Consider the following 15869-nt stretch of genomic DNA (forward strand, 5'->3'; position numbering starts at 1 on the left):
AGTGCCTATGTGGGAATAAAAACCAGGCCATGTTTTTCTTCCAGGAACTGGAACTGCAATGCTGCTTCAGATTATGTCACTTTGATAAAGAAGGTCAGCTGAGGGTCGGTAGATGTCCTGCAGGTCAAGTGTGGTGGGTGAATGGATACCAGGACAGAGGAGCAGAATGAAAAGTGCATTTGTTCTGAGTAAAGGGACACGGAGTCATTAGTTGTTGCTGTTGTTCACCTGCTTGGGGAGGGAAGAGCAGGCTTGTTATTTTTCAGGTTCCTTTTACATTGAGTGTAGCAAAACCTGTTGTTCAGGTGAAGCGGATGAAGCAGACCGCCTTGAGTTTGGGGAGTTTGAAGAGAGAACATTACAAAGACTCCAGGTGATTTTTTTCCTGGTCTTTGACTAGGCACAGCCTACTTAGCAGGGCAACCAAGTCTGGGTCTGACTTCTCTTGTTTTCTGAAGGCTTCCTATCTCAAATTTATTCTCCATACACAGTCAGAGTGGGCTGACAAAAATGAAGACGTGAGCCTGTCACCTCTGCTGAAAGATTTTTAAGTGAATTTTAAATTCAATCCCCTTAACAGGCTTCCAGGCCCTTCATGACCTGTTTCTTTCCAGAATGTCCTCTCCCCCCTTCCTCCTTACTCCTCCTACACGTAGTACTCCAGCCATTTTGATCCACTTTGAGTTACTTAAATGCACCATATCCCCTCTCCCTCTGCCTGATGCACTGTGCTATGCCTGGAACACAGTGATATCATTACAGTACATCATGAAGAATGGACAGGCTGCTTGACAAGTGGTGATCAGAATGGCTTGGGCCTCCACCTCACACCCTAACCCCTCGGAGATATACCAATTGAACAGCTCTGATCTAATCAAGAAATAGCCTGCAAAGAACCTTCTAACCATTAATCAACCTTAGGTAACTTTGGGAAATGGAGGACAAAGGTTCCCAAGGGAATAATCCCACTATCATCATTTGTCTATCCAAGGAAGGGTAGAATGACATAGGGAATGGAAGGCAAAACCCAGAGCCACTTACCCAGCCACAGCCCGGCCATCCCACAGAGATAGCCCCACGGCAGAGCCGCAAATGAGGACCAGTGCTCCACCTTGGTGAAATACAGGATGACTGGGGTGAAAGAGATGAAGATCAAATTGAAGAAACCCAACGTGGAGACAAAGTGTGCTGCTTCACCGAAGTTGGCACTTCCAAGAAACATCTTAAACAAAACCTAGATTGGGAAAGAAACTCCTTAGCCACACAGTTTGAGACTTTGCTAGAGTGGAAAGGCAAGTTCTACATAGTCATACAGTGAACTGACCAGTCCAGAGTTTATCCTCTATTTCTTTTTACCCCACCATCTCCATGGCACCAAGTGGGCCATTGAGATAAGGAATTAAAATGCTCTGTAGTCTTCAGATGAAAAAGCAAATGCCCTACAACGAGTTCCTTATGACATTGGAAACTGCTACAGGCACTTTGCACTGTGTTAAACACCACTATCGGGAATGAGCCTAGGGTTAATGATAAATAAGAGTGCAGACAAACCCAGGACAATCTAGGATTGAGATGCCATCAATTCTTCTCCTCAAGCATGGAATTCATTTTACCCGTATTCTGACAGATACCAAAAACTTAGAGACTGTCATTATGCTGTTGAGAGAAGTAATAATGATGCCTTGGATTTATAAGCACTTTTCTCTCTGAGCTTAAAATATTTTCACAATTACTGTGTTTATTCGCCAGATTAAAACAAGTTTTTCTTTCTGGATATAAATCTGTGTACAGAGGAAGACAGCCAGGAGATGTGAATGGCCAACATAAAGACACATTGGGCTGAGGAGGAGCCAGGTCTCTACTCCCTACTTCTTGGCTTTATAACCCTTCTGTTTCCCATATTAATCCTCAAACAATGTAGAATGGAGCAGATATTTCTGACAGTGTACATTTGATTTTATGCATGTCTGTAAATATTACTGCTCCCAGAATGAATCCATCTATATCATGGTCAGGAGAATTCTCTATAAGATAGCCATCCCTGTCACATAGCAACCAGGTATTGCTTTTAATTTTGACAGAACTTATTATTTTTTCTCTTGAGAGACTTAAACAAGAGAACTTGACCATGTGCTGTTCTTTGGTCACATCAGACACCTCAGTGAGTCTCAGCTGGGGGCCAGTTAGACACTAATGGCAATTGAGTGAAAACTTGTCACAGAATCAGTGGGCCAAGAAATGGCAATATGGAAATAGACTTGGTGTCCTCGGAGCCACAATGTTGGTGAATAATCAGAACAGGCATCCAGGAGGGAAGCAAAGGGCGCTTTCTGCTTTTCACAGAGAATTTTCTCATTGAAACACCAAGAGAGGTGAAAGTGGAACAGGGCCTTAGCTATATACTGAAAGCTAGCTCTGAGAAGTGGAGCTTTGGGGATAACCTTTTAGATCTGCTCTCTCAGTCCTCGCTTCTGAAGTCAGGGGCAATGACTGAATGGATTTTCCACTGATGACAGGCAGCTCCAGAGGAGAAAGAGTGGTTAAGTACATAGTGCAACCCCAGAGTATCCATCAGAGAGGGAAGGAGGCCCTGCATTTCACTAATAACAGGAGTTCCTGGGGCTCGAGGTTAATACACAGCAGTCAGCTGGCGAGTGACAGCTTGTTTGTTATTTTTAACACCTCATTGGAGTTAAAATAATGACTGTAGGTCGTTAAAGAACTTAAAGACAGGAGGGGTCTCAGCCTCTGCTGCAACTGGTTGATGTTCATGTGATGAAGAGGCATGGAGCATGGGCTTTGGAGGTGGCCAGTTGGAATTGAAATCTTTTTATCACTTCCTGGCAGTATGCCCTTGGGCAAGTTACTTAATCTTTTAAATCTGTTTCTTCATCTGGAAAATGGAGATAAGTGCCTGTGTCTCATAAAGTTGAGTTAACACAGGTGAAAATTTCGGGCAAGTGCCCAGCATGTAGCAAGTATTCAGTGAATGGTACTTGTTCCTACTTGAACCATCTTTTTTTTTTTTTTTCTCTAGCCAAGACTTTCTTTGTCCTGCCTTCCTTTATTACTTAAGTCTAAACTACGGATAACAGTTGACTACACTAAAAAAGGCACAACATACCTTATATAATGCTGATGTAGAGGCTGAGCCCACTGCAAATGCCACTCCTATGATTGAATCCGTGTGGAAATTATCTGCGTATGCCATCATGACGATGCCAGTAATGGCCATGATTGCGGCAACTATCTGTCAAATAGAATGCAAAGAAATTTTTAAAAAAATGATGCCTCCATATCTCAGGGCAAGCAATCGAAGACTTCATGAGAGTTGCTAAATGCTTCCTCAAACCCAATTACCTCTTGTACATCACTATTTCAATGTAGGAAGGGTCAGTATTAACAAGATATCAGTATGCTCATGAGACATCCAGGCAGAGAATATAAAAGCTGCTCACATTCTAATTAAGGTCTAGTAATTTCAGTTTAATCTTTTAGCTCAACTTCTTAGGGATTAATACCCATGTTGGTGAAATAAATTTAATAGAAAATCACTCCAGAGCATTTTCATTTATACTGTATTCTTTTTCTTCAAACAATCCAGCATATATTTCAATCAGCTCCTCGGATCATCAATGCATGATTTTGAAAACTGACACATAACCAGGACTTGATTAGGGAAACACAATATTGATGCAGCTAAGAGGCAAAATTTAGGCCAAGGGGGGAAAAAAAGGAAAGCAAATAATCTGTCATATTGATTTATAAGGAATGAGCTGAGTTTGCATTGGCACTTGGAATGTCAAATGGAGGTCAGTTCCTCCTTTTGTGTACGTGCAAACTAACCACAAAGGAGAACTTTATCCCCTTATTCTAGAGCATTTACTGCATAAAGTGAAATATTCATAATTTGATTAAAATCATAATGGTTTGCTATAAATTGATATGATCCTTGATATATTCAAAAGAGGGGTCCATTCCCTTAGTGAAATGCTGATTTGCATCTGTTTCTCAAATTATCTTGAACTGATTCTCCTGGAAAACATTTCGAAGCTGTAGTAAACAGTAAAATGAGGGCCCTGGAACAGGGAACAGTGAGTCATTTCTTGAGAAATAGTCTCACTGACTTTTAAAACAAGATGCAACTTTGCAAGAAGTGTAAAGGTACCTGGTGGTTAATTTTGTTAAGGTTCAGTTCTGAGTATTCCTGAGTAAATCAATTCCTCCATAGATAGCTTTTCCACATATGTGACTTTTTTTTTTGGTCCCTCCGAATATTATTAATGAATTATTTATAAATTATTTATAAATATTTATATTACAACGAAACGTAGCTCTTCAACATATAACTGTAGGCTTGTTCAGACCAGCGCAGAGTATGATGGCGATGACACATATAATTTAGATGCTGCTAAAGCAATTCTTTTGTTAGTGACCACCAAAAGCAAGTGCACTGTTGGTTTCAGACCTCGCTCCCTACTAAAGTATCTTTTATGAAAAACAGCAGGAGTACTTGAGAACAGATGCTGACATGTCAGCAGTGAAAAACTGTCTTCATAAAGGGTTTTTCCAAGAAGGCTGCTTGATGGGAGGCGTTTCTCTTGCTGGGTGAATATCATATTCTCTAAAGCTCCCAGGCATGTGTTCTAGTTAGACTTTGCCTCTCACTAGAGGGAATAGAATCTAATACACACACCATGAGGTGTCAAGGAAATTTTCCAAACAAAAAGTAATAGACTCATAAATAAACATGGGGAGGGGGTTATGTAGACCTGGAAATTCTGTAAGGGCTATCATTTTGTTTGATTTGGGGATTTATAGTTCAGCCAGGGACTTGCAATGATCCTTTGGGCAGTCTGATTTCAGAGAAATAAAAAGGTACATTTTCTGATTTGTTTTCATGTTTAAATAATGCTCATGGGTCAAAGTGTTCAGGTGCACAAGTAGATTTCCCTCATAAGATCAAGCTTGTAGGACAATAAATTTGAATCAATATTTGTTTTCTTTCAGCCAAGCATCAGTTGTGTTTTCTTGTTCAGATCAAGACAGGGTTAATAGAATACAGTATTAATCATAATGAACTTTAACATGATGTACTGTTTCACATTTAAATTATTCTATAATACATAATATCTAGGTTTAGGCAATTGTGTGTAACATAGAATTCTGGGTTTAGGAGTTTATGAAAAGAAACAACCTGTACAAAACAAAAAAGAGCACAAACAAGAACACTGTTCTGGAAAGAGATGAACATTTAATACTATTACTCCCAGGATATGGCTCTAGTTAGAAGCACTTCCTTTTCTGAGTCAGTAACAATATATATGCATAATATGTCTATTATAAGGTTTCCCAAGATAGGAATTGGGTATGGACAAAGATTATAAATTTTATAGGAATTCAAAATTATAACTGTGATGAGCCTTTTAAAGATCTCCATTACATTTTATATTCAAGTGCTGTGGAAATATTAGCTGGACCACTTAAGTTGACATATCAATTATACCAGTGTCTCTTTCAATTGCCTTCATGGAGAGAAGCATTTTTCATATGGGGGCGGGGCAGACAATGTGGTTAGTTAAGTTCTAAAAGCATGAAAATCTGAATATTTGAGATATTAGAAAAATTCTTCTCTATGGTGTGAACAGTAATTTATAGGTTATATAGGTTTTCTGGAAGGAAAAGATAAGTTAAATTATTTTCCACATATTTAATTTAAATTTTACAACTAACTAATAGAACAAATTCTCTGTGGCTGTGTTTTGAGAAATCTTCGACATGTTTCTTATCTACACAGCTGGAACTAAGGGAAGAGAGCTCAGCTAATGCAGGAAATGCCAAAAAATGTGGGGTGGAAAGCTCAGTGGAGTGGTCATTTGGATGATCCCAGAGTATTTCCCCTTGGTACCACTGCTTAACTGCAGAGTAAATACTTTTGAAATTTTCAAATAACAAATAGCCCAAGCACAGATCTGAGTCACAGGCATTTTCAGAATTAATCAGTTATCAAGGAAGGATTCATAGCCTGGTCTTTTGAACAAAAAACACAAAATGACTCTTACTGGGCTCCGGATGCTGGAAATGTACCTGCGGGAAGCCAGTGCCTTAACTCCTATGTCAGAAATGCACATAGGTGCATATCCACATGGGAAAAAACCCCAAATATGCCTTTGAACACATCAGCATCCAGATGAGGGATGATTTTGCTGAAAATAAACAATCTCATGGTGCCCACTGTTTGGCTTCAGAAACATGTGGCTCTCCTCATAACCTATTTCAGTTCCAGCCCCATCACCAATAAGTACTCACCACTACCATTACCTCAATCTGGTTTGAGTGAGCATGTTTGCAACCGTAATGATCGCTAAACTGCCAATGCCTCATTTTTAACTTTGGAAACCTCTCGGACTTCTCACATCATGGTGTGCCCACCTGGGAGGAGTACCTTGAAGATGAGAATTTGTTTAGCTCATTTTCCCTGGTATACCTCTTAGGGGACATTTCCTTTGGAGCCAGTTACCTTCCTCTTCAGGCTCAACACCCCTCTGAGAGCCTCCTGTCAACTTTCAGGGCTATTCAGAGGGGGACCTTGAGGCTGTTTGAGTGTGTTCCTAAAGCCCAGAGATGGCTTTGGAGATAAACATTTGATAATCTCACTGTGCTATATACCACATGTGACTCTGCACAAAAGCTAGGTTTATACCACCTCTCAGAGAATTCATTTGTATGGTTAAAAGCTCGGGAAACATCTGGCTTTTGGCTGTTTTATTTTCTTGTATCGTCATTTCCTTTTTGTCTCAGGCCCTCAAAAACTACCAGAGTCTAGCCCTTCTCTTGATCTCTGTGATGGTTTACCAGCCCCTCATTATGTTTACTGTGCTTCCCATCGGCAAAATGGTGCCCAGAATTGTTATTTGTGTAGCAATACCAGATCTTGTAGGGTTCTGAGTACTGAGGTTAACTGTTAATCGCCTAATTGCAACTGCAATGTCTTTTCATAATTTGCCTTGGAGTTAACTGTGTTTCTAAAAGTGGGTGAGCACGGAGGGGCTTCTGTGGCTCACAGTGGACCACCTCTAAATTCCAGTGTACAGCAGCCTCTAGAATGAAGGGCCTCAAAGCTACACTGCTGGCTGGGCTGTACTCAAGCTCAAGACCAAAGGTCCGGAGCTCAATGTGGGGTACGCATTAATAGCTTGGCTGATGAGAACTGCGCTGATGATCATCCTTGTTTTCTTTTAGTTTATTTAAATAGAGTCCATTTTCAAGGAACCAAAGCTATACAGAATCCTTTAGCTCGTCCACATGCTACATTTAAGGTTCCATGAAGGTGAACCATCTGTTTTACTCAGATCCAGTGAAATTGGACAAGAGTTGAAGTGTGAGTAATGAAAGGGGTGGGCAGTGTATAGCTGTACAGATTGTGTGTGTGTGTGTGTGTGTGTGTGTGTATGTCTGCGCAGAGGGTGCCTGGGGACAGGTCAAACCCAAGTTGTGCAGAGCCCCAAACCAAGATTCCCATCCTCCATCCCCCCAACACACATCTATTTTTATATGAATAAAATCCATCTGAAAACGATCTCCAAGGGAGACCAGGATGGAAAGGAGGGAAAGAATGGCCAGATGGAAAGACTAAAGGGTGTGCATGGAAGATAGAGCAGATCTATTGATGGCATTTTGTTAAGGGGTTATGGATTCCTTGCGGGTGTAAAACTGGAGAGCATTCCACCTCAGCTTTCTCTTCCTTGTATTCACAAATTTTGCTCCTGCCAAGAGGAGGATGAAAAGGATGAGTCCCACTACCCATCCTCTGCTGCCTCTTCCAGGAAGCATGAAGGTTCTGAAATAGAGGATTCTGTGGTGCACATGGATGCTCAGTTACGGCCCAAATCAGTAACAGCTCAGCTCCAGGGTCCTGATTTAGCACACCCTGGAGCCCAATTTGAGTTCAGAGAAGTGCGTTAAACAGAGAAAGATTCCATTTAACTGACATACTCCAGTTGGGCTGTGGTGGATCTTGGAAAGTGTCCAAAAGAGCCACAGTTTAGATAGTTAACTGCATAGGGACCCAATTACAGCTAGAAAAATATGTGGGTGTCAAACCTAGGAGACAAAAATTCATTTCCTAAATCTGCTAAGGAAGTTTGGGGTTTGCTGAACCATTCACCACTCACCAATTTTATTCCTCTGTTCAAGGGAATTTAAAAATGAAAGAAAAAATTCAATTAGTAATATAAAAAATAAGGGAGGGACAAGATCTGAAAGAGTTTCAACTTCCTAGTCTGACATTTACTTTGCAGATCGGAGTGCAATCGATACCAGCGACAGAGAAGAAAACCCCCGGCCAGGGGCTCATTTTCTTTGAGGAGAACCTTTTTTTATTTAGTTTCTCTGGTTTTCACGAATTTAAGAACTCTAGCTAAACAGGACAGTATCTTGAAGATGGGAAAAGATCCTTCTTCCAAGCTGCAAGAGCTGGATTCTCACCAACATTTGTGCAATTAAAAAAAAAGATCTTTTAAAAAAGTTTACTAATTTCCACGGGATGATCCTGTAAGCAACTACTCGTGAGTTTTTAACACACCAATGTTTACAGCAAATTGGCTGAAATGACTTTATGATAGAAAACTAAATGTACAACAAATCCCCTTTACATCTGTCATTCAATCAATATTCTAAGAAAACAAAATATTAACAAGTTATTCATAAAACATAATTAGTTTTTCCATGAGCATTGCTACTTCTGGCAACTGGTGCTCCAGAGAAACACATATCACCAATATTATGATTTAAAGCATCCTTCACTGTCTGTGCTGTCATTTGGATGTGAAAAATAGAAGTAGGAAATGTGATCATCTGAAATGTGAGCCTTCTTCAGATCAAACAAATGACAATTATCATCCAAAAACCATCTATCTGTAAACTGCTGAAGTCTTAGAGTGAGTGAAACATACAAATTTTAATCTGATGACTAAATGTAGTACTTTAAATACTAAAAAAGAAAAAGAGAGAGAAAAAAAGTAGTCCAAGCGTGTGTGTGTGTGGGGGCGGGCAGCACAGGCTGTGCTTTGCTCACCTCTGGATGTAGGTAATGAAAGTGACATTCACATCATCAGTGTTGTTTGCCCTCTTTTAATTTCTCAAATGCCCCAATTAAACATGTTCTCAACATGTTTCAGGAAAAACAGAATTGTTGATACTGTCAAACGGCAAAATGCTGAATATGTCTTGGTTCTTACATTGCCCCTGGACCGATTAGGAGCGTCATTAAAATTACACCTTCACGTTCTCCTGGAACATGGCATTAAACACCTCCTCTTGGTTTCCAGGGAGGAGTGAAGGATATCCTGTTATGTGAAAGGAAGACTGACTGCTACCGTGCTGGATGTTCATTTTTACCATTTTGCCATCTATGGTGTCTTAATTTATGTATATACTTATTAACAAGTATATACAACTCGTTGGCTATATAACATTTGTTTTTTTCTATTGGGTCTTCTGACTTACAGATGCTGTCATAGTTTCCTGAAGCCCTTGTCACAGATTACCACACACCTGGTGACTGAGAACAAGAGAAATGCATTCTGTCACAGTTCTAGAGGCCAGAAGTTCAAAATCCAGCAGATCCATGCTCCCAATGGCAGTTCTGAGAGAATACATTCCTTGACTCTTCCAGGTTCTGGTGGCTGCCTGGCTTTCCTGGGCTTGTGGCCCCAGTCACTCCAGTCTCTCTCTCTGTGGTCATGCTGCCTTCTCCTCTTCTGTGTGCCTCCCTTGTGTGTGTCTCTTGTAAAGATACCTGTTACTGGAATCAAGGCCACCTAAATCATCCAGGATGATCTCCTCTTTGCAAGATCCTTATGTTAATTATGTCTGCAAAGACCATTTTTCCACATAAGGTCACATTCACAGGGTCTGGGGATGAGGATGTGGACACCCTATTGGGGACCACCATTCAACCCACTAGAGATGCGAATTTTCAAATGGTGATGGTTTGTAGCCTCTAGGCAGATTTTTGAAATCTGTGATTTAAATAGAAGTTACACAGCTGAGTTTTGTTTTGTTTTGTTTTGTTTTTAAATCTCAAAGATTGAAACTCTTTTGGCGGGACATCTTGTATCAGTAGGTTCCCTGATTAAATGCATTCACTCACTCTAATGCAACGGATTTTCTCACTGGTAAATCTAATAGTGAAGGTATTGATTCCGTTTTGGTATGCAGATGCCATTGGAAGGGCAGAAAAGCCCTGAAATCTCTTCTTCCCTCTCTTCTGACAAGACCCTCCAAATTCTTATGGATAATCCATGGTGCTGGCAAAGATCTCATCAACATGAATTTATTTCCTATATTCTCAAATATCTACAGAGTCCTATTTGGTAGATATTTGAGGACTCAAATAATCCCCTGCATTATTCTAGATTCTAGAGACAGAGGCAGAGTTGGCTTCATGGGCATATGACCTGTGCAGATGCATAGGGTCTCATGCTTAGAAAAGCCTTGCCTTTGGTTTCATGCTCTACTGTTGCTATCTTGAAATTATTGATAGATTTTTAAAAAAGAATGGTCCCTGTGTCATTTAAGAAACAAAATATATCTCTGTGTGTCTCTTGTGAATAAATAAATATAATCTTAAAAAAAAAAGAAAACCATTAAGAAACAAAATAGATGGACATAGGCAGGGAAGGAAAAATAAAATAAGATAAAAACAGAGAGGGAGGCAAACTACAAGAGCTCTTAACTATAGAGAACAAACGAAGGGTTGCTAGGGGAAGGTGAAAGGGGATGGGTTAAATATCATGGGCATTAAGGAGGGCACTTGTGATGAGCACTAGGTGTTATATGTAAGTGATGAATCACTACATTCTACTCATGAAGCCAATACTACACTATATGTTAACTAACTTGAATTTATTTATTTATTTTTTAATTTTATTTTTTTTTTAATTTATTTTAACTAACTTGAATTTAAATAAAAACCTGCGGGAAAGATAAAACTGCTTTAAAAGGTTTTTTTTTTTTTTTTTGTTTTTTTTTTTTTTTAAAGAATGGTCCTTGTGTTTTCATTTTGTATTGAGCCCCAAAATTATGTAGTTAATCCTGAATGGAACAGTGAGCAATATAGGGACTGTCCCTGCTTTCAAGGACTTGTCAGGATACCTGCTGGTAGACAGCCAGCACCAGTTCCACATATAAAAACATAACATTAAGCCCTCTGGATGTCAAATCTAAGATTAGCTGGTGGAGAGTGTGATTCTAATGTATCACGGACAGGTTTAGAGGTTCTCATCTCATCTTCTACCATAGCTTTCTACTTGTTCATGTCAAGCTTCGGTTCTAAATTTCTGAGCAGCATCTCCCAGGATACAATCAGAATTTGCTATTTAAAAAAGTTTTAAGGGCAGCCCAGGTAGCTCAGCGGTTTAACGCCGCCTTCAGCCCAGGGCCTGATCCTGGAGACCCAGGATTGAGTCCCATGTCTGGCTCCCTGCGCAGAGCCTGCTTCTCCCTCTGCCTGTGTCTCTGCCTCTCTCTCAGTCTCTCTCTCTTTCTTTCTTTCTCTGTCTCTCATGAATAAATAAATAAAATCTTTAAAAAAAATAAAATTAAAAAGTTTTAAGGGTTAATGGCTGTCATCAGCTCTCTCTCTAAAATTGATTCCAGCATTTAGGGGCATAGGGAACCCAGAATCATTGCAACAAGAGGAATATTTTGATAGAAAAATATGCTTCCAATCCAGTCTTGGACATCTCTTTCAGAGAACAATAATTGTGTGATGTTTATTTTCTGGGAAAAGGCTTTTCATCTGTACCTCTTTCTAAAGAATTATTTTCTCAATGTTTTCATCATGGTGGCATGACAAATTATATGAATGAGATCTGGCTCCTTAAATCTGCCTGGCTTTCAATCAATCTAATTTAGAGCAAGCATACAAAATAATTTTTTTTTCAAATCCATATTACTTTTGAAAGGAATAAACTCAGAACTGAAGTGGTTGGTGGAAGTTTAATACAGTTCAATTAAGGATTTGTACCCCAAAGTACAAATTGTTGCCTTTAGTTCCATTTCTAGATTAGTCACACTAGATATATAGCCACTTTTAACAGCATTGTACTATTACCAGTGACTTTAATTACTGTTTGGTAACCTTATCTACTTACACCAATGTTAATTAAATCCATCTCGGGGCCAGGGGGAGGGAAAGCATGAGGGAGTTGTCCCAACATATGTTGATTGAAAAAAAGAATTCATAATCTTTACTGTGGCTAATTTTCTCAGACCCTTCTTTCCTGAGGACAGAAGGAGTTGATCACACCATTAATTCTAAAAAAAAAAAAAAAAGAACTTATTTTCCCTGTCTGTGTTCGTGCCTCCTGTTGAAATCAGCTGACTGCCCAAGGGAGACCATCTCTTTATCCTTTCATGATATTGTCATTGCCTGGGTGTTCTAATGCATCTCCAAATTCCAATTTGTACTCAGAACCAATGGGGAAAGTTTGACAGAAATTCCATGAAACAGAGGAGCTCTCCTGATGCCAAGGATTTACGATACGGGCGGCCTCACCCATCGAATCAAGTGTGCCATTACCCTCACTCCCATGAACCTGTCTTTCAGCACGATCCACGACAGCAAGAAGACAAAAGCTTTGTTACAACAGAACAGAGCAGAGACATCCGTGGCTGTCAGCTTCTTTAAAGCCAGTAAATACAGGTAATTAGTCAAAGTCCATAGAATAGAAAAGGGAGCAGTTCTTTTAAGAAAGAGCTTCAACGTCAGACCATCTTCTCCAAAAATCCGACTGCATTCCCTAAGAAAGAAAAAGAGGTAATTGTCAGGTACTAATTGTGACACATGTTGGGTTGTCTAACTCTTGACAGCCACTTTTCTGGCAAGAACACAAACATTCAACATTCATTGTTCATCTGTGGAACTATTGAACCCAGGGCTCCCACCTATGGGCCACAGCAGGGGCAGAGTTCCATGGAAATGAGCCCACATCTCCCCAGGAGCAGAGTGAGGCCCTTTCCTACCTCTCAAGATGGCTGAGGCAGCCATGCTGCTGCTGCTAAACATTCTTAGATAAGCTGGGAGAAATAAGAAATGAGTAGTTTCTTGGATTACTAGCTATTAGAAGAGAGAGAAGATTCTTTCCCAATGGGCGAATACAATAGGCCTGTGACAGTGTGAACAGGTAGAGACAACTTGCAGCCTCCCGTACCATGGAAAGCCTCCCAGTTTGGGAATTCTATTTTTCTTAAGGGACAAGGCCTCTTTTTAATGTATCTGTCCAGGTGACTAGCTGGTTTTTCCTCTAGCATTTTTAAGACAGAGAAAATGAAGAAAGCTGCTGTGATGACCACAAAATGGTAAAATAGATAAAAATCAAACTCAACTTGTGTTTATATACACACATTTGGCTGTCTTGGAGGAATTATCTGAATTTATTGTGTAAAAATAATCAGTTCAGTTAAATGTTTGATGTGTTTGATTTCTGACTAAATTGATTATTTAGCCCAAGGGACCATTTTAATCAAAATATTCAAATTAGCAATGCAGACAGGCAGTAATGATATGATAGAATCATTAGTGTTTATTTGACTATGGATTGAAAGCAGGCTCGCTGTTGGGATAACTCAGCTTTATTTTTTCCACGCAGTTGTTTATCCAAACATTTACTGGGTAACTATCATGTGCCAGGCAGTGTATTTTCAAGAGTAGTATAAATATCTTGTTCAAAGCAACAAGTTGGGATGCCTGGGTGGCTCAGTGGTTGAGCGTCTGCCTTCAGATCAGGGCGTGATCCTGGAGACCCAGGATCAAGTCCCACATCGGGCTCCCTGCAGGGAGCCTGCTTTTCCCTCTGCCTGTGTCCCTGCCTTTCTCTGTGTGTCTCTCATGAATAAATAAATAAAATCTTAAAAAAAAAAAAAAGCAACACGTTACTAATGTTTGCATGCTTATAATGAAATCTATGTGGTTCTTGTAGATACTAACACTGGTTTCTCTTCCAGCTTTTTCTGAAGAGAAACAATTGTGCTTCCAAGTATTACAAACCAAAGTGATCTCTGGCCAATGTCTGCCCCACACGTATGAAGCAGCTTACCCCACAGGAGGGCCACATAGAGGGAGGGAGTGAGTGACAAAGTGGTGAGGCTCTAAGCACAGGAGTATGGCCTTCAATGTCAAGTCTCAGGGTAAACACTGTTTCCAGGCAGCTGAGAATGCTGGAAATTGTAGGCCAGTGAATCCAGGGAGATTAAAAATGCACATTGAGATGGGATGAGCACTGGATGTTATACTATATGTTGGCAAGTTTAATTTAAATAAAATATTTTTTAAAATACTGCACACACAGAAACCTGTGTCATAGTTTTACTTTTTGGGTGGGAGACAACTTAAAATGAGAGGCTTTTTGTAAAATAAAAATGTGATTTCTCAAAGGTAAATTTTAACTTGAAAGACAAAACTTCAAGGAAGGGGTGAAATAACTCAAAAACAAAGTCTTCTGTAAAGTAAACAGGAATCAACACTCCCTGTGTGAGCACATGCTCACACACCCGGGAATTGGATGGCATATCTCAAGGACTGCAGCCATGGAGATACACTGAATCAGAGCCACATACAGACCAAGCAGCAGTTTGCACAGGACATCTTGGCACGAGTTTCATATTCTGCTCATTCTCACAAAGGGATCTGCTCTGTGAGAAAGTCTGCCAAGGAGAGCTGGAGCTGAGAGTCCTGGGCTCATCCTGACATCTACCAGCACTAAATGGTGCTTTGAAATACACATTTATGAAGAACCACAACAAACCCATTTCTGATGAAAGGATTTCTTTTCATAGCCCTGGCCCTGGCCCACCTTCCTTCCCAGAGGCCACCATCACACTGAGTTGAGTGCTCTCAAGCAAAGACTTTGAATGCAGGAGAGCCCACATTCTGACCCCACAGGGAGGCACAGCAACAGGGACAGCCCCCTCCCCCAGGGGGGCAGAGACTGTTCTTTTCACCTGGCTTATCCTGTCCCCCTGGTGTGGGCTTCCTTATCGTTTCCCTCTTTTCCCTTCTCTTACTGCCAACCTTCTCTCCATTTGTCACTGCTATAATCAGTCGGACTTAAAAACGCTCTCCACTCAAATGCCAGGTCACCTGTATAGGACCTTATGCTATTTTAGCATTAAGCACTAAGAAATGTGAAAATTCAAAAAAAGAAAGGATTTCTATAGAAAAGCAGGTAACAGTGGGTCTCTCTTTGGGATGATGAGTTCAGAATTTCTAGGCAAGAGGCACTGACAGGTGGCAAAGCTTGGCCTAAAGCTTAGAAGCTGGGGGACGCTAATAATTTAATTGTGCTCAACATTAGGATGTTTGGCTGGCTCAGTCATTTAAGTGTCTGACTCTTGATTTTGGCCCAGGTTATCATCTCAGGAGTGTGAGATTGAGACTCACATCAGGCTTCACACTCAGCCAGGAGTCTTCTTGAGATTCTCTCACTCTCCCGTTTTTTTCTCTCTCTCTCTCTCTGACCCTCCCCCTACTCATGAGCTCTCTCTTTCTCTCTCTAAAATAAAATAAATAAATCCTTAATTATGCTCAACATTGTTGCAGTACCTACTCACTACTGAACCCCATCCATATGTCAGATGACATCTTAAGCACATTTCATAGGTACCTGACATAGATGAATATATCTTTGGCTCTAGTTTCATGCTTTCTAGAGATTCTTTTCCTTGTAAAAAGTGTGGCTTATAAATTTTTTTTATTAAATTTCAAATTCATGTGATGCAATTAAATTCTCTTGATTGTAAAACTATTTGCAAATGAACAATCCCTACAATATAAATTTGATACATTATTGAAAATTCTTTCGATG

At 40.1% G+C, this 15869-nt stretch overlaps 1 protein-coding gene across 1 annotated transcript in view; it reads right to left on the reverse strand.

Annotated features, from left to right (window-relative positions):
- Window positions 1-15869, reverse strand: part of SLC35F4 (solute carrier family 35 member F4) — a 232345-nt gene that overhangs the window by 5550 nt on the left and 210926 nt on the right. Inside the window, exons 4-6 of the mRNA XM_025443500.3 lie at window positions 12587-12806; window positions 3125-3250; window positions 1042-1234 (exon numbers count right to left, since the gene is read on the reverse strand). Coding sequence (XP_025299285.1) covers window positions 1042-1234; window positions 3125-3250; window positions 12587-12806 — 539 coding nt within the window. The remainder of the gene's footprint in view (window positions 1-1041; window positions 1235-3124; window positions 3251-12586; window positions 12807-15869) is intronic.

This window comes from Canis lupus, chromosome 8 (genome assembly GCF_003254725.2).
Source record: "Canis lupus dingo isolate Sandy chromosome 8, ASM325472v2, whole genome shotgun sequence".
Taxonomy (NCBI): domain Eukaryota; kingdom Metazoa; phylum Chordata; class Mammalia; order Carnivora; family Canidae; genus Canis; species Canis lupus.